Source organism: Arctopsyche grandis, chromosome 12, assembly GCF_051622035.1.
Source record: "Arctopsyche grandis isolate Sample6627 chromosome 12, ASM5162203v2, whole genome shotgun sequence".
Taxonomy (NCBI): Eukaryota; Metazoa; Arthropoda; class Insecta; order Trichoptera; family Hydropsychidae; genus Arctopsyche; species Arctopsyche grandis.
In genome coordinates, this window is record NC_135366.1 from 20,865,258 (window position 1) to 20,892,843 (window position 27,586).

At 33.1% G+C, this 27,586-nt stretch overlaps 2 protein-coding genes across 17 annotated transcripts; one reads left to right on the forward strand and one right to left on the reverse strand.

Moving 5' to 3' along the window:
- LOC143920508 (uncharacterized) lies at positions 1-26,009 on the forward strand. 16 transcript variants are annotated; one of them, XM_077443392.1, is made up of 12 exons: positions 1-349; positions 2,760-3,122; positions 5,318-5,529; positions 15,085-15,222; positions 15,295-15,430; positions 18,723-18,808; positions 19,957-20,325; positions 21,082-21,183; positions 23,910-24,032; positions 24,109-24,184; positions 24,250-24,329; positions 24,415-26,009. In XM_077443392.1, exons 1-12 carry the CDS (start codon positions 190-192, stop codon positions 24,790-24,792), a joined length of 2,223 nt encoding a protein of 740 aa, XP_077299518.1. In that variant the 5' UTR covers positions 1-189; the 3' UTR covers positions 24,793-26,009. The 16 variants fall into 16 exon arrangements, with proteins under 16 accessions (XP_077299518.1, XP_077299522.1, XP_077299523.1 ...); XM_077443396.1 differs by having other exon boundaries at positions 38-349; positions 5,318-5,481; XM_077443397.1 differs by having other exon boundaries at positions 38-349; positions 5,318-5,481; positions 24,256-24,329; positions 24,415-25,994.
- ND-B14.7 (NADH dehydrogenase (ubiquinone) B14.7 subunit) lies at positions 25,325-26,947 on the reverse strand. Its single transcript, XM_077443407.1, has one exon. It carries the CDS (start codon positions 26,833-26,835, stop codon positions 26,236-26,238), a length of 600 nt encoding a protein of 199 aa, XP_077299533.1. The 5' UTR covers positions 26,836-26,947; the 3' UTR covers positions 25,325-26,235.
- Between the last annotated feature and the right edge of the window lie 639 nt (positions 26,948-27,586).

Sequence of the window (27,586 nt, forward strand, 5' to 3'; positions counted from 1 at the left end):
GGACTTGAAGAAAGACATACGTGGCTTTCGAAGCTCTAGGAGCGGATATAATTTTCCAGGGCGCATACGCTGTAATGCGCAGGCGCGAGCGCTTGCGTGCTGAAAATAGTGGCAGTGACGGCGGTGGCGGTGACGGCTACAGGCGAGTGCACCAGGGCGACTCACAGGGCGGGGGCGGGAGTGAGCGCGATGGCGACCCGCGTGCAAGCGACGACCCCTCCCTCGGGGCTGAGCCCTAGGGCTTCCGCGGTGGCCGTTTGCGCTGTCGTCGCCTGTCTCGCCCTCTTATGGCCCAGACTAATCGCCCCACCGCAAGATCTCTCGCCAAACATCAACGACAAGGCGACAGGTACCATTGCCACTCTACATACATACATACATACATACATACATACGTTGCCAATTTCAACCAATTCTTTTGACTGAATTCAAATTTTCCGCGGAAGGATGTTGTTTTTCACTTAACAACATCTTTGAGCTCTGTTGTTGATTCAAATCGACTGTAAACAAAAGCCAATTAATTCCTTATAGTATGAAGAATTGCCTGAATTTGATTTTTTTCTTGTGTTAGTTGTATATTTATATCGTCGGTAAAAGTCAAAAATTGCATGTTTTAATTATAAATAATGATTTACATACATAGTTGTTTTAATATTTTTCGACCATTTAAACATGTGTACTCTTCACGAGAAAATCCTTGTATCAATCTGATGACCGAAAATGGTACTTCCCCTTATAGGCGTCCTTTTTTTTAAGTTTTTGAATTTAATTATCTCCCAAACTGCTAATTGAATCGGACTGAATTTTTTTTACATGTAATGGAAATTATAAATTTTATGCCCCAATACGGAAGTAGTACTTACATATATTCTAGAGAATCGAGGTTTTTTTTATGTTTCTCTCAGAAACCCTTTAGTTTATTGGACTGAAATTTCATATCTAGAGTTTAACTTTTATTGTCAAGTTATGTATAAAATTTGGTTAGCATCTGTCAACTAGAAATGGCAGTTTACTCTTGTTCGATTTTTATTCCACTATTTTTTTCGACTCTTTAAACGTGTGTGCCCTTTACGAAAATATTCAAGTATAGTCCTTGTATCAATGTGATGAAAATAATAAATAAAAATCACCAAATTTAATAAACCGGAAGCGGGAATTTTTTCTATTAGATAAGTCAAAAATATTGTGACCATACGATCAAGCTGAAAATTTATATTTGTATTCTTTATGTAATAACTTAGAGTTGAAAATGTTTTGGTCAGAATTCGTCAAACGGAAGTAGTGTTTTTTTTTTTAAAACAAAGACCTATTCAATAATAATATCTTCTTGACATTTAATGTGTATAATTTTTATACTGATTTTGAGCAATAAAAAAATTTCAACAAAATCCGACAGCCGGAAGTGTTTTGTCTTGTGTAAGATTCCTTATTTGCGCTCAATTTGTATCGCTTATATGCTCTCATAGCCGGTATGTATGTTTCACTATCGAATTTTGTTTTTTATCCTTCTTATATTCCCCAAATAAAGTCGTGGGTTGGTCACAAGGATTTTTGACATAAAACTTTCTGCCATTATACCGACGATATTAGATGAATTATAGTAACTGTAGGCCTTTATTATATGTATTTATACAATGTATTATTTTGCTATTTAAAATTCAATGTTAAAAAATAGCAAGTACATATATGTCTAAAATTGTTAACTTGTTCATTATTAATCTTTGCTTTTAGTTGTTAAAATTACCTTAAGTATTACTATTTTATATCAGGTCTTTTCTTGTCGGTGTTATATTTATCTGTTAAAATCTTATAACCAAATATCGAATTTAAAAAGTACCAAGCCAACGCTTAAGTCTACTTACATATAACCATACTTAGGCCAAGCGCAGTTGCTTTACGCACAAAAACTGATTTACTATTGTTAATTTCTTAGAAAAACCATACTTTTTTACTCTCTTGCTTTGAACACCAATGTAGCGATCTATCGTTGTTTCAAAAGCACTTTACTCATAAGAGTCAACTTGTTACAGCAAAGTAAATCAGTAAAAAAATTAAATGCAAGGCAATGTACTATATTGTATTAAAATTTCATTTTTAGCCCTCATTCATTCATTATGGAAGATTTAACTTTACACAAAATTAAATATTATCTTAAAAATACTGGTATTTGTAATAGTTTTTAAATGCATTGAGCAAATTATTTACCAATAATTATAACGTTAAGAAATTATCAATTAATTTTACTAAATAAATTCGGTCTCAATGCGTCTTACTCGTGTTTTCCGAATGTGTTTGTATGTTTGTCCGGTTATATATTGATGGTTTATGTTTTAAGCAGATCCAAAAAAAAAAACTCTTACGATTTTTCAAAAGTGCCTTTGCTGTTATACTTCACGGTTGAAATATTCAAGTTTATAAAGCTTGTTCCATTTCCATTACTCATGTAAAACTGGTAATGTTGGTTCCTTTGTGCAAACACGAACAATGCCCGTGGCAAAAACCACACTACACGTGTATAGTAATAAATTCCTGTATACTATGTGCTAAATAATGTTAGATAATTTGAATATTATATTTATAGAAGAGTGACTGGTGTGCGTTTCAGTTTATCTTACGTCAGATCCAACTCTGTCAAGGAAAACTGACTTTTCATGCAAAAATTTGGAACACACATCATTTAGATATAAAAGTTTCCATGTCAAAGCGACCGCTGCGAATTTACATATATGTATAACCTCACACGATTGCCTATTTTGAAGGATGCTGCGATGTTTTCGTGGATACGGACGTGAACGCAATCAAAGTGATGACTGAACTGTGCAGCAGCATCCTCCACCGATCCGGTGGTCCAATCGACAGTAAAACTGAACAGGCTTTCCTCACTGGCAAGCTGACGAAGGAGGTGATCTCCATGTGTAGGCAGGAGGTCAATACCACGTGTGGCATCGACATAGCGACTTTCCTCGATCAGAACATACGTCTTGGCAAGACGTACAAACAGATTCTGGACGAGATAAGGTCTTACAATGGGTCCACCTGTCTGAAGACCCACTACGGCATAGCTCCGTGGTCCTTAGGCGTGCCTCACCATGTTGGAAAATTCTGGATACAAGGCTTCGATGGTTCGACTACTTTTCAGATGTTTGCCTCACTAACATGTTATGTGTTTGCCAGTAACAACTATACGTCATATACCTCATCTGCGACTAATCTAATTGTTCCTTACGTTATAATATGCGTGTGTGTTTGAGTGGTTTGACTTTGATTTGCATACTGAATACTATGTAATCGGTTATTAATTTTTTGAACTAACGATATCTTGTGTCGAAAACCGGTTTTATGTTATGTGCGATTTTGCGCAATTAGCATTTATTAATTTGGCTTAATGTGTGACGATTTTATTTCTGATTGAAGTGAATTCCGTTGTACATTTTGTGTGTAAAACATAATCTGCAAAACGGTGAATGTGCAAAATTTTGATAATATTCTATACGATCATTTTATTTTGAAGGAAATAGGTTTTGGTTTTTTTTTTTAAATACGGTTTCTAAAAAAAGACTCTTTAATGAAAAATTGAACCAAAATATAAATGTAATGCTTGTTTTAAGTGCCTCATTATTATTCAAAAGCGATAATTGAAATGTATTGATATTTACAGTATGGAATATTCATTTTGGAATAAACCATTCTACCAACTGTTACATATGTATGTACATATAAAATTCTGATAACATTCTAGAATCTTCCGGGATTAATTATATATAATTTAATATTGACTGCTATGTATGTATATGTTACAGTTCAAGTGTATTTTCAGTTGTAATATACATATTCCGATTGCCGTTTTACATAGGTCATTCATATTCGAATACAATTCAACTAGTTTGATTTTGATTTTTAAATGCTTTTTATTATTACGAAATTATGATCACAATACATCTTATATCTATTTTAATAGCTACTGATCTACTGATCATTTTCTATTTTGCAATTTAATTTAATTTTGTTATTAATCATAGTATTATATTATTCTAATGTTAATCTACAGCATAATAGGAAAAAGAGCTCAAAAACCTATTTACAATCCTTGCATTCCACTAGTAAATTGTATATCTACAAGCGCAAATACACTTTCAACGATGTGTCAGTTGTATTATAACAGTTGAGTTTTGACAGCTCTGATGTTTTTACGAATTCTTTAGAATTCAATAATGCGTTAATATTTTCTAGATATTACGAATAAAGGTTATAAGTACCGTATTACGATAACTTTAAGAATGTGTTAAAAACAAAAATGTGACTTTCCAACTCAATTTACTAGTTGAATGACGTCTTCACGAAAACCTAACCTCTCCATCTTACTTATAGTTGAACTGTAATTGCACTTGTAATATATTTTGACCAGTTGGAATGTAATATGCAACATGAATCAACTAACGTGGGTTAGACGGAATATATTCCAATTAGTCAAAATATATTACAACTTTAAATACACTTCAACTATAACGGTAATTGGTACCAGATTAAATGGAATATATTGCAACTAGTCAAAATATATTACAAATAGAAGATACAAACACTTCAACTGTAAGATTCATACATAATACTGATGTGTCATTTCCGCGAGTTTGGCAGCAGGAAAAAATTAAATGCACGATTCTTATTAATCAGCCAATATATTTTTTGATTTTGATTTTTAAATGCTTTTTATTATTACTAAATTGTGTTCACAATATATCTTATATCTATGTATTTTAATGGCTACTGATATACTGATAATTTTCTATTTTACAATTTTAATTTAATTTTGTTAGTAATCATAGTATCATATTATTCTAATGTTAATGTACAGCATAATAGGAAAAATAGTTCAAAAAATTATTTACAAGCCAATATATTTTGACCAATAAGAATCGCATATTTAAAAGTTTTTTTAAGAAGGGTTCCGAAACTGAGATAAATTACCTTAAAATAATAAATCTGAGGAGGCATTGATGAGTCAATACTCAGATTCAAGACAAACTTACTTTGAAATACCCAAAAATAAAATCGAATATTTACATAATGAGTGATTAAAAATAATTGTGTGTTAAATAAGTAGATATAAATACTCGACTGCTTACGGCTAATTTTGTCGACGAATTCGTCACCGTTGGGCAGACATGAATTTGCAGGCTTTGCTTACATCGCTTACCATTTCTGACCGTGTCCTTAAGAGTAGGAATTCGTACCGATTTTGCACATTCTCCTTTTGGGTTTTTTGATGTGTGTGCCTTTCAGATGATACGAGATCTTTATATTTTATTGTGATATGCAGGTATGCGTCAAGAGCGCTCCCCTCACCTGCGACCGGCCCCGGTGCATCCGGCACTGCGCGAAAGGGGCAGAGCGATAGTGCCCCCGACGGGGGCTCCGCCCTCACCCTCAGGACCCTATCAAGCATCAGCACCCTTCGTACAGCGCGGTCCCGCCGAAGGAAGGGTATGGTCCACTCCGCTCAATGTATATTATGTCAAAGAAACTGACGAGGTTCGTCCTTCACTCTATGTTCGTGTTTGAAGCATTGTGTTTTCCCGCCAAACGTAGAAATGGCCGAAAACCCCGAGCTTTAGTGCGCTTTCAACACAATATGCAATTCTAGTTTTGCAAAATTTTCCACGTTTGTTCATTATTTGAGTTATATTCGAGTTGTTTTGATTGTTATACATATAGTAACCGATTGTTCAATATTATATTTCCATTGCAAGATCCAACTTTCAGTCCAGTGAACAAACGCAGCTTTACTATAAGATATTGGTTTGAATTATCCAAATTTTCTTAGGATTATTTCACATCATTATTTACTTTTATGAAATGAGTTTATAGACAAAAATCCATAATCTCATTTACGTGGAATAGTGGTGCACCCAAAACCAAAGAAATAAAAAAATATTTTCTAGAAAGCTTGATTTAAATATATAGCTTAAATAATTATTGTCTAATGCGTGCGTGCGTGCGTGCGTGCGTACGTACGTACGAAATACTCACTGTTAACACCATGCTCCGTCTCTCTTTCTCCCCTTGGCATCGTATATCGTGGAAAGAGACGCGGCATATTACTTTGTTCATATTTTTAAATAATTAAACTTTATATTATTAATAAATTATTGATCCGAATTCTGATATTTTACCTATTGCACAACTATGTGCACACAGGATACTAGTTTTAAATAATTACTCAATGAATTACATTGAATTTGCAAAAAATATCTTTATCCCCCTCTCTCCAGATTAAATTTTGCGTGCGCCACCGACTTATTTCTAAAAAAGTCGTGTATGAATATTTAATAGGAAATATACATACATATTGATGCCTAAGAAATATTGAATAATTGCTTAATTAATTAGAAGAAAATAGTTGAATTTTTGCCCGTGGAAAATTTTAGTTTTCCACAATAACATTTAATTTGTATTGCCTGTAAAAGATAACATATGTATAGGTAGATACTAAATAATATAATTAACCAAGTTAAAAGTATTGCATAACACGTAAACTAACTAGATATGTGTACATATAATAAGTACTAAATGCATATATACATACACATGTATGTATGTATGTACGTATGTATGTGAATATGTGTACACACTTGTCACTAACATTCATACACGTGTTTTTGTTCAGATTATATTACATACATATTTATGTATAGTTGTATAAACAACAAATTGACCTTTTCCAATATTTGAGTCGTATCTCGCTAAATTTAACGATTTCTGCGAAATCGTTATATGTCTGTATTTGAAGTTTCGTGCATCCGTTTTGTGTTTATATAGCGAAGTAATAAAAAATTGAAATCGTAAACAAAATTGGTAAAAAGTGCTATATTCGTTCTTCGACTTCTATTTATAATCAAAGGTATCGAAACACATTCATAGAAACTTCAAGATACCGCATTCGTGTTATTTTCTTTACTAATAATACATGCGAGCTTGTGAAAATAAATATGGCGGCGAAAAATATTTCTCGTAGCAGTACGTTTATTTTATTACAAACATGTCTTCAGAATCACGATACATCTTCATTTGATTACACAAAAATATACCGGACGAGTATTTCTGAAAATTTTGACACGTTTTCAAATTGAATATGTACACTTAATAAAATATGAATGATGGAAATGATCCATCGTTCAAATAATATTATCTAACATTTAATTAGGTATGTTTGTCAAATATGAAAACCCAATTTTCACACGGAATCTCCATATAAGTTTTCGAATAGCTTCGTTGCTATAATGTCTTGAAAGGATAATGATAGTTTTATTGATTAACGGTAATTTGACGTGTGCATTTAAATATTGTATGTTACACAACAAGTGTTCTCCGGTTCGTTCATGAACATGCTAGTTTTTTCATACACGAACTGTTATAGATTTTAGAGATTACAGTTTAAAACTGTCTTCAAACAGTTTTTAACTCGCATTTAATTGTCAAAACTTTTGAGATGTTAAAAATATTTGAAATGGAAAGTCCTATGAAACTCGCATTTCAACGTTGACATAATTCCCGTTTCCCCTGATTTTTGACACATTTCAACTCGTAGAAGATACATTATGAAAGATGGAGCAAACGATTGAGAATACTCATACTTATGCCCAGGGCTTTTTACTTTATCTATCTACGTAGTAACGATAGATGAAGTTTTGTGATCATGCGAAAATTCGAACTCGAGATTTTGACTGATTCAAACTCGGAATCGATTACAGATCACGTGTTCATGATCTAGAAAAATTGTGTGTGTGTGTGTGTGTGTGTGTCTTTGTATTTTGGAGATTTTGGGAACACCGTTAGTCCTATCGAACTGAAACTTAGTATCAGTTACTAAAATTCTTATCGACATGACGTAAATTTTTTTCAAATTTTTAAGTTGACCGGAAATGGTACCCCCCCTTATAGGTGTCCTCTTTTTTTAAGTTTTTGAATTCAATTATCTCCCAAACCTCTAACTGAATCGGATTTTTTTTTACATGTAATAGAAATAATAATCTTTATAACCTTATATTTTTTAAATATTTTTATCTGAACCGGAAGTAGTACTTTTACTCTAGAGAATCGAGGTTTTTTATGTTTTTCTCAGAAACCGTTTGGTTGATTCAACTCAAATTTCATATCTAGTTTTGAAAAAGATGCCAGAACTCAGTTCTTGTCAATCTTTTTACTAAAAACAATTATATTATATGTATATGTCACAGTGAAATTATAATTACACTGACGTTTCAGTGAAATCATATCTAATTATATTTTCTCTGAGTAGTGTTATTTTCACTACGGACATTACATATTTACTGGATCTAGTGATATTTTCACTACGGAAATCACATATTCACTGGCCCAAAACTAGGCGTTTACCTGTACAAATAAATATTCAAATATTATTTAAAAAAAATTTAAAGTAGCTTTACAATCCATCCATCCGAATCGTGTATGAACAAGCTAGTTTGTGCATGAACGAACGAAATGTAAACTTGGACTTTAACGTATGCATATAAACATGGTATGAAAAAGATATACGATTTTGTACCTACATATGTAGTTAAATTATCAAATTGAAAACTTTTTCCGCAAGTACATATCTAGGTATTTTTGAATTATCACATTTTCACAATTGAGTTCTCAAAGACCAAAGCCCTAATTATTATTAAAGTTTCTGAAATTCGCCGTTCGGGTGTCTTACTTTTTTTAATCATTATGCTAAATTGCAATTTACGATCCGGTGTGGTATATGTATGTGACGTCACAAAATCACATGCAAAATTTGTCATGTCACTCGTGCAACGCGTTATAATTTCAAGAATGGAAAAACTGTGAAAATAAAATCAAAAATAGCCAAACAAACTATTTTTTAATGAGGCCACATTGTATGTTTAATGGAACGTAAGATTAGCTGCAATATGGTAAATTGTGTAATTGAACTACACTATAAATAATTAAGATTCTTTTTAATTATTACATTGCCTTTTTATTCAAATCTATTTAAACTAATAATAGTTCAGCTTTCATGTCATTATATGTAGGATATCTTTGTAGTAGTAAACAATTATTTTGAAAATCTTGTACAATCTATTGGGTACATCAGGGCCGCGTCTAGGATTTCAGCCGCCTGTGTGCAAATTTAAATCGGCCACTCTTTAATTTTTTCAGCGTTTGTATAATAAATCATAAAAAAAATTAATTGCATCATAAAGCAAAGAGACAAAAAAACGCAGTGAAATTTAAAAAAGTATTGATAATGTATGGTTTGAAGAAATTTCGGACGTAATGCTAAATAAAATCGGTAGGGGTAGGGGTGGGTGGAGGATCCAAGTAAAAGGCCAAAATCGTTTCACAGCATTTATTGGTGATTAAGGAGATACACGCACTGGCAGTGCTCCGTCCAGCATATCTTGATATCGCCTTATAACGGATAGGTCGCTCAGGGCATCTTCTACGTCCGGTTACTTCCCTATTGTTAAGGCATGTACCCGGATATGTATTCCCACGACACTCAGTCCCACGCTATCGGTCACTTCTGAGAAAGGACCAATAGCGGCCAATTCGGTGGCCATTGCTTAGCCTACTTGCACTTAGTCTGGAGATAATCTTTGAAACCAATTATAACGGTCACACAGTCTCTGGGATGCCACTCGGTCTAATCCGATTGCACTTATGTACTCGGCGGTGTACGTAACAATATAATTGGGTAGGTAATATTTATTGATAGAAGATGAGGTAATATTTATTTCATCGAGTTTTCAATTGAAAATTTCACTCGGCTTTCACCTGACCTTGTGCCGATGCGCGATGTGCAAACATCAAAGTTGGGATCGTAGCAGCGTTGAAAACGCGTTCCCGAAATACTAGGGAAGCTCACGCATAACACGCTGACATAAACTTGACTTTGGCGGCAAAACAGTGGCCGGCCCAAACAGTAGGCCGCCGTTTTGGCACACCGCGACAAATGCACTGGCCGACGAACACACCTAGAAGTCGACCTTATTATTACAGTGCATAAGGGCCGATGTCGCTCATCGAGATGGGCAGGTCGCTTCAGACATTACGACAACGCTGTGGGACGTCCGCGTCTATTTTGGCGCGAGCCGTCTGCCTACTGGCCCCGATATTATATTTTGTGCGGGACACCGCGATAATTAAATTAACGTGTCCGCATTCACACGGATGAATTTCAACCAAAAATAGTGAAAAACGATGATTTTGCCGAAAAATTGCGTTGCCATGTCTTGCATTTAGAGCTAAAAGATGTGGGTGTGTTAGGTTACTGTAATGGAGACGCTAATTGGCAAAGCACTAAAACAGAATGAAGTTGTTTTTTTTTTTCAATTTTTAATACTATTTTTCAAAATCATTGTTTTACTATATCGACTTTCTCAGTATTTTATTTTATTTTACATACTGTTACGGGGACGAGTAGGAAGTGGTAAAAGAATATTGGGTCTACGTGACGAGACAGAATGTTAAATTACAGAAAACACAAATATCGGAAGGCAAAGATCGAAAATCGAAAGATCTTAAGTCCAAAGATCAAAAAAAAAATGGTGCATGGTAAACGGTACATACTCACTTAATTTGCTCGAGCAGGATACAACAGGAACAAGAGGAACATGCTTTTCCTCCTGTATTCTGCGCGCGCACATTAATACGGGAGGAAAAGCCTGTTCCTCTTGTTCCTGTTGTATCCTGCTCGCGCAAATTAAGTGAGTATGTACCGTTTACCATGCAACATTTTTTTTTGATCTTTCGACTTAAGATCTTTCGATTTTCGATCTTTGCCTTCCGATAATTGCGTTTTCTGTAATTTAACATTCTGTCTCGTCACGGAGACCGAAGAATATTATAGTCTTTAAATAGCAGTAAATATAAACGAGATTAATGTACAAGTTTGTATTACAAGTAACTATGTAGTCTCTAAGTGCTACCACAAGTAAATAAATGAAGGGTTGACAGAGGTATTGTGCTAGTTGGAAATCAACCAATCACAGAGCATGGATACATACATATGTATGTCTAAATCCGAATATAACTAGAGTTTAATTTTGAAACAAAGTATTTTAATAACAATCTGGGGGAGAAGTAATACTACTTAATTCTTTACATATGTGTGAATTACAGGGTATTTTTAAATCTGAAAATAAACATGCGTTTTGCAATAAAGAACTATGTGGGGTTGACAATCATCACTACTTTAAGAAATAGAAAAACATTGAGAATTGTAAAGACGTGTGTTTCGAATAGACACATTGTTGCAATAATGTGCGTAGGGTTAAGACAATAATAACTTACGTTACAAAGAAACATACGTTCACAATAAAGAACTTTGTGGGGTTGACAATAATTATCATTAGTAGAAAAATAGAGTAATGTTGAGATTTGTAAAGACGTGTGTTTCGAATAGACATATGCTAGCAATGATACGTGTGGGGTGAATGTTTGAGAGAGCATCCACATCACAATACATTTTCTGTTTTATTTTACATAGTAGATATATGTATGTACATATACCAGGAAGGCCTAAGAAGTAAACCCCAATGCGCCTTCCTAGACAGATAATAACAAACATTGCAGCATTTTTTATTACATAAATCGCTGATACACATATTCAACAGGTAGACCTTCCTAGACGGTTAATTACGAAAATTGCAGCATTAGAGACGTCTACGGATTTGGTGACCGGAAAAATGCACTCGAGATAGTTGCACTCTCGAGACATTCAAACTTTCAAATATGCTCAAGGAGAACTAAAGCAATAGAATTCCACAAAAAAGCGTGAAGGGGTATTTTTATGTTATCCGAGAATTCTATTGCACACGTTTTTTTTTTGAGTGCCTTTGAAAATTGGAACTTTTCGAAACTGCGCTACCACTGTAATTTAGTGCATTTTTCCGGTAACCATGGATTTGGACTTGTACATAAATGTTTACATATTGTACATAAATCAAATTCAGATATTTGTGACATAGCGGGTAGGATAGTTTGTGCCAATTTAATGGAGGAACCGTTTGAACAATGAAATCACATAGATTGGCAAACTCTGGTAGGAAACGATCGACTTTGAGTCACAAATATGCAAATCTGACCAGCAGCATTACAGATAATATACTCAGAATAAATTCTTTTCAATCGGTCAACTCACGGGATCGAACCCGGCGACCTCTCGGTGCTAGGCAAAAGCCCAACTACCGAGCCATGCTGCTGGCTATATTCCAGGAAGGCCTAACGCCTATATACCAAGAATGCGCCTTCTTGGCCAATTACAAACATTTATATACAATTTTTATAATAATTCTAACGAAGCATCATAGAGACATCTATGGATACATTTTTGATAAACTTACATTTTAGGAGCATTTATTTTTTTTATATATTATTTATACATCATCAAATTTTGAGATGCTGAACAACTCGAAATGTGATGATCCTGAAAAACTCGAAAATGAAGATGTGATGATGATGAAGAATTGAGATGTTTACAAACTCGAACTGTGGCTATATGTAGATTTATTCGAAAGGGTCAAAAACAAAACGTATATATACATACATATATATAAAAAAATGATCTTACTAAACTTTTATTCTCAAAATTTTAATGAAGGCAATATTAATTAAATTTATGCAAAAATGCATTTTCTGTCATCTTGATTGCTTATACAATGATTTAATAAATGATGAGTTAAATGAAGGACATCATAAATCAAAACGACATACATTTATGAAACAGCAATGAGACAAGTTCGAGCCCTCACGACCTAATTACGCTACAGATTACGCCTAAATAGATTTTAGCCAGGCTCTCGATTTGTATCCAAGATGTTGAAATAATTCGTAGAACGAAGGGTTTGCTGATAGAAATAGATCCATGATACGGTCAATCATGACGCCCTATTCTTGCAGTGTTCTTATTTTACGAATAAGTAAATAGATTATTACGCACAAATCCGCACAATTCTTACAACTATAAATTGAGACATCAACAAGTCAACTTAACTTATTCGTCGGCTAATAATAATCGGCAATCATTTCACCTGCTAAAAAGTCTACACAGCTAAATATAACTTTATATATGATCAACTGAAATATTTCAATTGCACAACTATTTTTTTGTTAACTATATACATACATATGTTAATACAAACATACATATACGTGTATATAATGTGTAAATAATATAGGTATTTATTTACATTTTTGATGTTGGGTTCAATCAGTTCGTTGAAGCACTGTAATCTATTGCCAAAATATTTATTGCGTATGAACTTACATACACCACGATTTAATGTTTAGAGCTAATTTTATACGAACGTGAAAGTGTGACGCTATTGCAGACTATAATTAGCTGCCACACATGTTTACACATTCACTTCTAAAATCCATACCAAATTTTAGCTTTTCAATCAAATAAATCAAACTATGTCAGATAGTATTGGTATAGCACACTTTGGGTAATTTCTTAGATTACTAATTGATATTTGAATCTCTTTTGTTTTCTAATTAAATAGCTTGGATTATTTGAAACGTTTTCTGTATAATAATTTTATAACAAATAACATATTCAGAATGTATTTAACAATTGCTTGAGACTTAACGATATATGCTAAACTAGGGTGACCATATTTCCCAGGACTCAAAACGGGACGGTCCGTAAAAAAGTTCTCCCTCCTATATAAAAAAAAATATATGTTGTCTGTCCAAAAGTTTTATATTTTTCCTGACAAATAATATTGTCAAAGAATTATAATTATTTTCAGAATGTACCATTCATGTGTAAAAAAAATTAATATAACATACTATGTTCGTGCGCCGCAGGCTGATCTTTTTTTCTGAGACGTGTAAAATTAGGGTGACCGTGAAAAAGTCGAAATTATTCATTTATCATGAAAAACGGTTAGCATATATATCAGTGGCGTGCGGTAAAACTCTCTCTCCCCCCCCGTCGTACATCCTCACTTAATTTGCGCGAGCAGGATACAACAGGAACAAGAGGAACAGGCTTTTCCTCCCGAATCCTGCGCACGCACATTAAACAAGGCTGTATGACAAAGGAGAGATAATTTCACCGCATGCCACTCATATATATTATATATAAATAGTACCGTTTACCATGCACCCTTTTTTTTTTGTTCTTTCGACTTAAGATCTTTCGATTTTCGATCTTTGCCTTCCGATATTTGCTTTTTCGACCATTACACTCTCGGTCCCGTGAGGTAGACCCGTAAAATTAACAAATATAATGACAACAAATTTTCCAAAAACATATTTTCGGATTCTTATAATTGCAAAAAAATTGTGCAACTGAAAATTTTGAAAGTATAGGCAGGGCTTTTTTCCCATGTAACGCGGTGGAACGGCGTTCCGGCACCTTTTTCTCTCGGCATTTTTTAAAAAAATATTCAAAATAATATAATTTGAATATAATCTTTTCCAATAAAAAAAGAAGTGAGTTCCGACACCTTTTTTTTAAAAAAAAAGCATAGATAGGAAAAGCAAGAGTATAGGTAGTATAATTTTTACCAGAACGTACAATTCTTTAGAGAAAAAAATAATGAAAACGAAACAAGATAAAATATTAGATATTTTGTAAAATGAATCATGTAACAAAATATTTAAATGTAACTTTAAAATGAATATATTGTATGAAAAATTTGATTTTGGGAAACAAATTGATTTGAAAGGGAAAATATGGAAATATATGTATGTATTTTATAATTCTTCTATTACTAAACTAAAACGGGACAAATCATAAGCAAAGTACATACGTAAAAAATCAGACGAAAAAAAATCGAAAGCGACGTAAAAAGAGCCTGGTAAAAACGGGATTGTCCCGGCCAAAACGGGACGTATGGTCATCCTAATGCTAACTGAATATGTGCGCATTACATATAATATAATTATTACAGTTAATACTGTGTCAAATTAATAAGAATTAATATAAAAATGTTATGTATTATACATATGTACACTTAATTGGAATGATTCAATACAACTTTGCGATTAATAAATTATTAATTAATTAATGATTAATCAATACTAATTCGATTTTAATAATTACAGCCAATGCCGATTGGAGGTATACGACCCCCAATGGGTGGTGCAGGAGGAGTAGTCCCTGCGCCAAAGTCGTCCGTTGGTTTTGTGATGCCACTTTACACCCTATGCATAGTCATTTTCTTCCTTTATACAGTTTTTAAGGTACTTTTTTACAAATTTATTTAGAGTACATAAAAAAAGATTTAGAATTTATGACAATCATTCAATTTATAGATGGTTTTCCGCCGACAAATTTCACCGGACGAGATCCAAGCAGATCCAACATTCAAACCTGATCCGGAATTCAGACGAAAAGTATTCACTGAACCCATCCGCAGTAGTCGTATTTCACCTGATTCCAATAAATTGGGTATGTATAAACTTATTGATAACTATCTAACTTTGTAATACTAGTAACTTTCAACAATATACCCAGGGGCGTCATTTCAACTTTTCCCAGGGGGGGGGCAAAATTTTTGACCAGTAAGCAATGACTTTCTTAGGGGGGGGGTGTAATATATTAAAAAATAAGTGTATGTACATATGTATGTGAATTTTAATATTTTTTTTATTTATATATTTTTATCAATAAAATTAATAGTAAAATAATTTTACAAAATCTGTTAAGAGATTTGGGTATAAACGCATATTTATAAAGTACAAAATAATCTACTGAAAATACATTATCATTTTATTTACAATTCCATTTTATTATATCATTTTATTCATAATAACACACCTTAAGCGGGTCACGTAGAACTACGTTTCATATGAGCGTAACGAGAAATGCGGGATACGAAGTATTACGTTTGATATTGTTTCATCGCGGAAGGCGGGATACGTAGTACTACGTTTTTTTCTAATAGTATATGGGGATTTGTTTTATATGAGTTTGAGTGTTGAACGATTTTTATAATCTATTGTATTTATTCGCGCAGCCCTATGATTTTGCCCGCTACCGCTAGTCGCCACAAAAAAAATTCGCCCGCTTAAAAGTCTGTTCATACCTATCCAGCACGACCCGTATCCTGCAGGTATCCTGCAAGTGCGGATAGTATTCTTTGGAACATTATATGGACGTATTCATACTCCATTCGCGCATGCGCATTTACGCATTCATGCGCGTCCATATATAATGTACTAAAGAATACTGTCCGTACTTGCAGGATACTTGCAGGATTCTGGTCGTGCTGGATAGGTATGAACAGACCTTTAAGCGGGTCACGTAGTACTACGTTTCATATGAGCTTAACGAGAAATGCGGGATACGTAGTATTACGTTTGATATTGGTTCATCGCGGAAGGCGGGATACGTAGTACTACGTTTTTTCTAATAGTAAATGGAGATTTTTTTTATATGAGTTTGAATGTTGAACGATTTTTATAATCTATCGTATTTATTTTGCCCGCTACCGCTAGTCGCCATAAAAACCGCTTAAGGTGTGATAATAAACAACGTGGGTAGTCCCTTTCAAATCTAGATAGGGGTGGATACCTACCCCCCCCCCCCCCCAAATGACGCCCCTGAATATACCGTTCACGTAAAATATCTCTCACCATTCAAATTGCTTATTAACGTATTGTAATTTTTAAAAAAATATTGCTACAAAAGGACCCAAAGAAAGAGATGCAAGTGAGTTTATCTTAAGTGCTTTGAATTTTTCCTATTTATTTTTACAAAAATTTTAGTAATAGGTTCAATTTCGAAATAAATTTCAACATGTATGTTGTTATAAATTGTCTTAATTCATAACTAAATAAAGCGTTGGTTGATTGTTAACTTATTTGGGATCAAATGACATAATATTTTTTGGAATATACATACATAATACATAATTAATTCAATGTAAGATCAGAATATGAAGTAGATATAATCAAAGGCAACGTTTCATTTTAATGTAACTTCATGCCGTCCCGTGAATTAGGGGACGAAGAATTGGATGTACTGAAGGCAAGGCTAGCTGAGACCGAGAGAGCAATGGAAAGGATAGTCCAACAGATGCGTGGGCCCCTCTCTGGGCAGGTCAGCCTCATCAGCTGCCATTCGGGCTGCCATCATAAACATTGGCTTTTTTCAAACATAAATAAAAATAGATAATAGAATGCCACTCCAAGAATATATAATATTTATTTTGTACCGAAATTCGAATTTGTAAATTTTGTTTGTTATTCTAACGTGGGAAATTCTATTATTTCTTTTCAATTTTTGTAATACACCTAGATTAGTGTTTTCATAGTTGATTTGTGTTCTTCACGGCATATTTACGAATCGAACAGTAGCAGCTTGTGTTGTGGCATGATAAAACTTGTTACACAACAATGAAGATTGTTAACTTGTTACATTTTTTTTTTTTGATTCAATGAATTTTCATTCAATTAATGATGACATCATGATTAAAGTAAACAATGGTATAAAAATAATTATTTTTATAATTATTAGTTTTAACTAATTACACTGAGCAACAAAAAAAAAATACCAGAGCGGAGACTAACCAATCTTTACTAACTTTGACCCACTGAATTCGAATATGATAATGATTTTTGTTGGTTGGTGATCGTTTAAAAAATGCGCGATTTTTACAGTTTTTTGGCTTTTGCGGTCTTTAACTCAAAATCTAGTATTGCTGTGCTCAAAGTGAGTATTGGAATCAATAGTCAGATGTTTTTCCTATTGTAATCCACCTCACAGAGTACAGCGGGTGGGTCAAAGTTAGTAAAGATTGGTTAGTCTCCATTATGATAACTCAAAAACGTGATTTTTTTGTAACTCAGTGGTATTTATATTGATTCCAAATAAACATTTTGAAAGTGAGTTGGAATAAAATAACATAATATGTAATTTCATTAAATTTTATGAAAATTACATAAAATCACATTACATTTCATTTATTGCCTGCAATCACAAGACCAATGAATTGTTATATTATTTTCAATAATTTCAACAATTTTCCAAAAAAAAACACCATTAACCATCTACACTATCAATGCTGAATAATGCTCCCTGAGTGATATATGTACCTTCTAATGCAGGCCTGGGCAAACTTTTCGAATGAAGGGCCGCTTTATTAATTAGAAATGAACGTCGGGCCGCAAGTAAAATACTATTTATACATGTAAATTATTTCCTGTCATGAAAAAAAATTTCAACATAATGAAATAAGTGATCCTCTAATAACCAACAATTTGGCAGGCCGCACAAAAATTCGAATCGGGCCACATGCGGCCTGCGGGCCGGGGTTTGCCCAGGCCTTAGAATCTAATGTGTAAACCAATGGTGTGATAAAAGTTAAAAGTTAGCATGAGTGTTGTTTCGATGGTTGAAAAGATTAGTATAGCATTTTAAGGTCTTGTGTTTTTGGGTGTTCAGTAATGTAATAAAAAAATGAATGACTTTGCTGTAAGTTCTTGAACAAGTTAATTGCAATTCTTTCTTTAACTTCAATATACAAAAATAAACAGAAAAAAAGTAATTTCGATAAGTTTATTGATAATTTTCCAACTTTCCAAATGTGTAACTTATTTAAATGGATAAAATTAAAAAAAAAATCGATATATTAATTTAATGTAAATGAATGCTTGTGTATATGCAAATGTAGCTAGTTATATTAAAAGATATGGGTGTTTGTTTGTCTTTTTTTTATTTCGGTGGACTACGGTCGCAGTTGTTAACGCCATCTCAGGTTTGGTAGCTGAAGTTCGGCAGCAGATGGAAGAATATCACCAAGTCAATCACAGCAACATTACTCAGGTAGCATACACGGTTGTTGTGACAGATTATTCTAGTATTGTACATATATGTATGTTATCTGTCCCATTAACACATTTATCCACTACTAAAATAACATGGCATGATATATATATATATATATTTATGTATTGTACACTTATTTACAAACATAAAATACCCACCACATAATAGAATGCTATTACATATACATATACTTGAATCCGATCTCCGTGACGGGCCCGAATGTGAAACGCCCGAAAACGCAAATATCGGAAGGCAAAGATCGAAAATCGAAAGATCTTAAGTCGAAAGATCAAAAAAAAGGGTGCATGGTAAACGGTACATACTTAATTTGCGCGAGCAGGATACAACAGGAACAAGAGGAACAGGCTTTTCCTACCGTATTAATGTGCGCGCGCAGAATACGGGAGGAAAAGTCTGTTCCTCTTGTTCCTGTTGTATCCTGCTCACGCAAATTAAGTGAGTATGTACCGTTTACCATGCACCCTTTTTTTTTTATCTTTCGACTTAAGATCTTTCGATTTTCGATCTTTGCCTTCCGATATTTGCGTTTTCGGGCGTTTCACATTCGGGCCCGTGAGGTAGACCCGTTTTGAAATTGGATTTTTTAAAATATATCATAAGTTTAAAGAAAATCAAATATATTGTGCCCAAGAGCTACCAAACCTGAAATGCATTATTGACTGCTTTCACAAAAAAATATTTAATTTATGCTTGCTGTAGATAAAAAAAGGTAGATACTAATTTTATTACATAGTCTTTTTATCATTTATTTTGCTCATTACTTGGTTGTTTTTATGTTTCCTTGTTTGTCTCCATTTTTAATGGTGTTATGTGTGGTTTGGTATATTATATTGAAATTCTTCCAAAATAACTGGTCTGCATGCATATTTTCATATTAATCATTAATTAATACATTGTTTTATTAATGTAATAAAATTGAAAATAGTAATTGCAAACAGAGAAATTAGTACATATTATGGGTACCACTTGACCATAAAATATTAATACATATGTAAAGAAAATAAGATTTTTGTATAGATTTTTCAGATTTGAGCTTTTTTTAACTAGAATTCATTTTAATATATATATATATATATATGTATATAATTTAATTGTTTGATTATATTTAATTATGTATGTTACAGGAAGGATCTCCTCATCCCTATACAAATGGTTCTTTAAACCACTCTCAAAAAGAATCTTCCCCAATTATCATGAAAACCAAAGAATTTTTAACCAAAAAGGAAGATTCAACTCCTGTACAAGAAAACAATATTCCTTTTGCACAAACTAAAGAATCAGCACCCGTTGAAGATGCGAATACCCATGCAAATAACACAAATCAAATCGAAACTGTTACTCCTTCGGAAAAAATTGAACAAATACATGCTAATAATATACATACAGAAAATGGTGAGGTAATGAAAGAAAAACTAAGTGAAAAGCCCACTCCCGAAGAAGAGATTGTACGTCAAGTTCGGTCCAGTGTTGAAAAAGAAAAACCAACATTTAAGGTATTTTTATCAAATATGTATCATGAAATAATATGTTCAACCATTCCATTTTAGGTTTTGTTTCATTCTAATGTTTACTTTTTCAATTTCTTCGAAAATCTTTCAAAAAAATTCCCACTAAAATTTATCTTTCTTAAGAGGGCTGTACAACCGTAACCTTAATTTTGTTGCCGTTCCTTACTTCGATATATATATTGAGTGAATGCGACAGTTGCGCTTCGACCAGATAAAACGTATTTTAAATTGACAAAATCGAGGTTTCGTATTCTCCTATTTTCTCCTCCGAAACTGGACCAATTTTTAAAAAATTTCATCATCGGTATGAGAAAGATATTTTCTGTGCAACTATGCGTGTATTTTTTTTAAAATCGACCGTTAAATAAGCACGCTGGCCTCTTTTCGTGGGTGTAAAAAAGAGGCGATTTTATAGATGTTTGGCGGCTCCTAGCTCTATTAAAAAATAATTTCTCTAGTGCCATAATTGAGGAAGGGAGAAGTCTAATACGTTTGTATGGACAAGGCGCTGGTGTCCAGCCCTCTTAATTTTCATAATCTCATTTTCAAAAATGTCTTTTTTTAAATATTAAAATAAAGTGACCATACGACTTCAAAATAACAATCAAAAATTTTAATATAATATTAATAAAAAAAAATTGGGCCATTTTAAACAAGTTCATTTTAGCATAGTTGACAAATGTACATACATATGAAAAGGGGTAAGACAAAATTGGTTGTATGCACATTTTTGGGACACAGGTACTGGGCATGGAAATGACTGCACATTGTGAAGGTGGTCAGAAATGGATAACACCACGTCCTCCTACACCTCCAGTGCATCCGCTGCCACGTCATCCTACGGTTAGAAAATTATCGTATATGTATATATGCGTTCAACTTGTACCCCTTCCAATTCAACGTATCCATTGTAATTTAATTTCTAATAAATAAGCAAATTAACAGCATAAATATAATATACACGTACATACATATATAAATATCGGCAGCATGTAATTCCAATTAATATAGAAGATAATCATAGCTCTACAATATTTCAACGAATAAATTATGTACAAAACAGAATGACTAAATTGATGTTGTGTTTGTGTTAAAAAATAAATAAAAACAAGGGCGGCTCGTTTCTAAGGGCGAGACCGGGGTACTGCCCCACACACATTTCTCCAAACCAAAAAAGACAATAAATTTTGTGTATTTTTGGTGACTCATTAATAGTCAACATGTGTTTCTTTATCCAGCTCACCATGCGGTGAGCAGAGCCGGTTCGCAATTCAGTTCGGAACAGTCGCTTATCTGCCGTGGTCCCGTGATAGCTAGCTTCAGTTTACCTACTACTCTGACCGGAGAGATGTAATAAGAATAGAAGGGCCCTTACGAATAAATAATTGTTGTCAATTTTACGCGGTACGTCTCTATAAATACGCTACATCGCACAGAATACAATCGGATCAATTTACTTATAAAAATGTATCCCATGTTGTTTATTGTGTGTTTTTGAATGTATTGTGCAATTTTTACCGTTGCTTGCCCATCTTGCGAGTAATATAAACAAATAGAGAAGTTTTTATCGGACATACGTCGACCACCAAGTGTCAAATACGACTGATGCTAAAATTATTTAGATCTGTCCTTGAACAGAATGTCACTTGACAACAAAAGAACACCTAAAGACACTTCTATTAATATTACATTTCTCTGACTCTGACACTTGCGAATGGTACTGTAGATGAAATGTAGATGCAAATAAAAAAGATCTGTAGTTCCGTGTACAGTGTACAGAAGCTCGCCTATAATTGGTTCGTAGAGGTCTCTTTGGGGCAGAATAAGCCAGCCCTAGTCGTCTATACTCTGTAAATTCGAAATAAATAAATTTTCAACATTTCAACTATATTTTGCTAGGTATGCTTAAATTGTCAATCAAAATATGTCAATTCTTTCATTTTTATCATTAATTATTTTTTACTAAGTACATTTTTTGCTTTTTTAGAACACATAATGAACCAAGTCGATAATTGAAGTCATTTTCCTTGCATTAAATGTTACCAAAAAATATTAAGTTAATTTTTTGGAGAAGAAATATGTAAGGGGGGGGGGTGGATTTAGCTTCCTCGTGCCCCACCTGCTTTTAAAGTCACGAACCGCCCCTGAATAAAAATATATTATTTTTATATTCTAAACGATACTATAAATTAAATTATTAATTTGTGAAGAACCAATGCAAACTTGTGTTTTTACAAAATGTGAAATTTAATCTATTGGTTTTTAACTTAATAAACAGTGATTGGATCTTTCATGAAATCTGTGATACTTTTATAAATGTCTAAATTAATACAATATTTTAATGAATTAAAACTATGGATATACGTAATTTTAAAAAATCGTAAATGGGTTAAATAATAAAGAATATAAAGGATTTTAATAAATCAGTCTAGAAGAAATATAACGTCTGTATTGAAGTGGATATCATTTACCTGAAAACATGCTATTTTTGTATTACAAGAAAAAAAACCTTTTTTAGCATGATGACTACTAAAATAATCAAATTTTTTGAACAAAGTTAACCGTGTACTCTTGATTATCCGAGCAATATAATGGGAAAGGAAATTCAGATATTTGTGACAGCGGGTAGAATGATTTTTTTTGCCAATTTAATGGAGGAACCTTTTCAACAATAAAATCAGATAAATTGGCAAACTCTGATAAGAAACGATCGACTTGGAGTCACAAATATCCAAGTCTGACCGGCAGTATTAAAGATTAGCACGGGATCGAATCTGGTAACCTCTCGGTGCTAAACATAAACGCAACCACCGAGCCATACTGCTGGCTAATAATATAAACTGTTGATTTTTATTAAGTTTTAAGTATGTATATTACATTACATTATTCAGAAAATCTAAATTTTTTTAGAATCTTCCCGTTAACGGTTTTCTTATATTAAAATTAATTATCCAAATATCCAAATATGTATTATACCGTTATATTCGAATCCCTATTAGTTGATTTACTCCGATAAATTTTCAACAGAAGTTAGTGTCGTGTTGTGTCTTCTTCACTCTTGTATTGAACCATTGAATCATTGAAATCGTGTTCTAACCACTTCTTGATGTTTTTATGATCAACATTTTCCATTAATAGAAATACTTGCCTTAGGTTCGTAAGAATATAGTAAATATCTTCTGCAATGGAATGAGTGATATCTATCGGCAATACCTTGGACCAAGATTGAGTAATTCCTCAGCAAGACTTATGTTAACTTTGTTTCATTGATGAAACAACTCTTTGATCCATGGTTTGACTTAAAGGTGGTAGAATTCGTTAATTTTCAACAAGCTTGTATATTTATAAAAAACAGTCAGATTCAAGTGCGGATAATCAAGACTGCACTGTAAATAAATATGAACATGCATACAAATAAGTCATAAAATACCATAAACTATACACTGGAATGTATGTATGTATTAATAAATAATAAAAAATAGTTACATTATTACTAAAAATGTTTTGATTCAGTTTTTAACTAATCTTCGAATACTTTTTTTTATATTACTTCTTCTTTGTGTTTGCAGCCACCGGTAGAAGTTTCTTCTATTTATTTGGAAGGTGCTTTGCCCCATCAATCTAGATTATTGGTTGCCGATTCAGAAACACACACTGAGGAAATAAATGATGGAGATGAAAAAGATGCTCCTGTATGAATCTGCATTTAATAAAATAATTTAATTTTAATTTATTAATCAATATTAATAAACATGTTTTTATTAATAGATCATCCTAAGTGGAAAAATGACCTTATCTGTGATTAATGACGAATTAATAAAAGCTGCTTCTGAGAAAGAATATGGTAAAATATTTTGTTTACTATTTTGTATCATATTTGTCCAATTTGAAAAATTTGAAAAATTTTAGTTGTAGATGATTTAACTTATGAAAATGAGGATGATGATTTTACAACAGCAAGTGCAGCTACAGCACCCAAACAGAATGATGTTCGTTTTCACTTTATCGCTGAGTAAAAATAAAATGTATCATTGAAATTAAACATGACTTCTAAAAACATCTTTAATTTTATAGGCTGAACTAGATGAATCGGAGGAAGAAGTGGAAGAAGAAGAGATTGAAGAAGAAATTGAAGTAGATGAAGAAGTTGAAGTAGAAGTTGATGAAGAAGTTGAAGTAGAAGTTGATGAAGAAGTCGAGGTAGAAGTTGATGAAGAAGTTGAGGTAGAAGTTGATGAAGAAGTTGAAGAAGAAGAAGAAGAGGAGGAGGCTGAAGAGGAAAGTGATAAAGAAGTTACAAAAGTAGAAAAAAAGAAAATAGAACCAGCCGCGCTGGAAAACGTTGAATATGAAGAAATTGAGGTTGAGGTTGAAACCGATGAAGATGAAGAGGGAACAGACGAAGAAGCTGAAAAAATAATAAAAAATGAAAAAGCTAACAATAGAACATGAATTTAAATACATTGATTAAAAAGATAATCTATTAATTCGATGAATGTAATGTTATTTTAACAATATTTCAATATGTGTTTAAGATTAAAATAATTTATGTAAATAGTGTGAATTTAAAAATCAATTCTAATCCACTTCATGTAATTTTGTACAACATTTTTGGCTAATGATTTTTATAATTTTAATAGAAACTATACACGATACACATTTTGATTTAACCTATTGATTAATATTGTGTATTTAAAACGACTTTATACATCCAATCAAATGAGTATATATGTATATATTCATGACATTAAAATAAAACATGACTTGGGCTGAAAGGTTTTTGATCTCTTGTTATATTTTACTTCACAAAACAAAATAGCATATTTACACATAAATTTCCACCGACAGACAAAATAAATCTTGGCGAACGATAAATATGTTAATCACGTGAATGTTTAACTATTAATACCTATTTATCTTGCATTTTAAGCCAAACTACTAATTTCAGTTTTATTTTTAAATTAAAACAAAATGTAATATGTTATGTGGAATGCTTTTTATTCATTTTCTACACAATAACTGTATAGTTCATTAATTTCTATTTGATTTCAAGTATTTCAAGTGTTTGTATATATATGTATGTAAAGCTTGCTGAAGGATAACTTTTTAATATGTATTTGCCTTTCCTTCCAAATAACTTTGTAGATCCTATCGAGTAACTTGAAAATAATTATATTATATCTATTGGCGTTGGTTTATTCTTAGGTGCATTTTTTTTCACTTACATAACAAAAAAAAATTGAACTGCATTATACAGCGATAGGAAAAACTTTTTTTTACATTGCATTTATGTGCCAATTTTACCATTTAAAAGAAAAATCTTCCATTTTGCTTTATATCTTCGGTTTTTTTACATTTCAATTTATGTATGTATATTTTGCTTAAGTCGTATTGAGTAGTAAGTTAGTATACTTGCATCTATTATTTAGAATCAACATAGATACCGAAAGTGATTATAAAATTATTCATAGGAATGAAAAATAAATATATACATAAATAGGGTTACATATCTTTATATTGTAGTCATATTTTTATAAATAAATGATGAACAATTAGTGTGTGCATTATTTCTTCTTTGTTATTTAAATAAAAATTATTAATTGAGACACAGAACATGAACAACAGTGAATATTTCAAGTTTTCAAAATAAAACAACATTGAAAATAGTTTTTAAATTTTTATTTTTATTTACATACTTTCTTTTTGCTAAACAAAACATTTAATTTAATAAATAATCAACAGACATTGCCATACGTGTTAGCGTAAATAGAGAATCTTGTGTGGATTCCCAAGGTCTAAAAACGAAGTGTTACATAACACATATCAAGTAAAAATTGACGATTATAGTCAATTTACGTGAACACAGGCACGTCTTCCAATGAAACCATTGTGCATTTAGGCTTCTTCAGGATTTGTGGTCCAGTTACGTTCGCGTTGGCTTATTATACTGAAATCGTGTTTACAACTCCTGACCGATCCGGAAATCACCGGTACGTCGTGCGACCAAGAGAAATCATTGACGTTAAAATGTTTGCAAGTCAATGCTATGGAACCCAAGATAATTGAGGCGAGTACGCCGCTGAAGACGCAGCCACGCCATGCACCGATCATGGGGCCAGCGCACACTCCACCGATGAAATGACTCAATTCATCATCTTTCTTGCGAATATTGCAGGCGAAATAAGTTCCTGCACAAAAAGCAGCGGTCACTCCTATCGGAGGCCCCATCCAGAACATCATCCTGGCGATGCCTGCGGCGAGGGTCGGTGGCTTTCGTATCATCACTACGTCGTGGAGTCCTACAAGGCCGGAGAGTACCGAAGCGTGAGGGGCAATGCACCAGATCTTCTTGGCAAGATCTTCTCCCCCGGGGGTGTCAAAGTAATGGTAGCGGTTACTGGGTACGTAAGGCAAATGCCCTGCGGTTCCCATTAACATCCGCACAAAAAAACTAGGGCTCTCCAACTTAGCACCCAGCTCGGTCCTTCGGTCCATTGTGAGGTTTTCGTTTTTTCTAGTTAAGAAAAATTAATCGATCAGCCGTGACTGACAGCTACAATCACGGCACGTAATTCACCAACTGACAACTGATATTGCCCTCGTCGACGATGTTGCCAGTCGTATTATTGTTTTCGTAAACAAAATAAAATGCAACTTTTGTCGGTTTAAATAGGGTAAATGGATTATTTCGCACATTTTGATAGCGCAAACGATAATCTTTGCCATTAAAATCGCGAATGCGGATTATCTGGTACTCGAGTTCTCGTTAATTTGATATATCGCGTTGGTAAATCTCGATGGATGAAATTTTCAGGTTCCAGATGTTCCGTGATTGAAATTTTAGTGAAACGTGCGAGACCGCTTTGTGCGGAATAATCACAGAATCGTTAATAGGTATATTACTTTAAGATATAATATAAATATAACTACGAAAGGCCTTCAATTTTGAAAATAAGGTGAAATGTTCGGAATAGATCGTATAGGATAGTGGTTCTTAACCTTGTTGGAGGTACGGTAACCTCACCAGTTTCATATGCGTATTCACCAGTGGCGGCTCGTCCGTATGGGCTGCGGGGCTGCAGTCCTCCCAGTACAGTACAAATGCATGCTATTTTTGTCATCCACATGGGCTGCGGGCTGCAGTCCTCCCAGTATAGTACATATTCAAGCTATTTTTGTTTTCATTCGATCACCGGTTTGGTTAAAGAGCTACTACAGCCTGAATAATCAGCCCCCCCTCTATGAA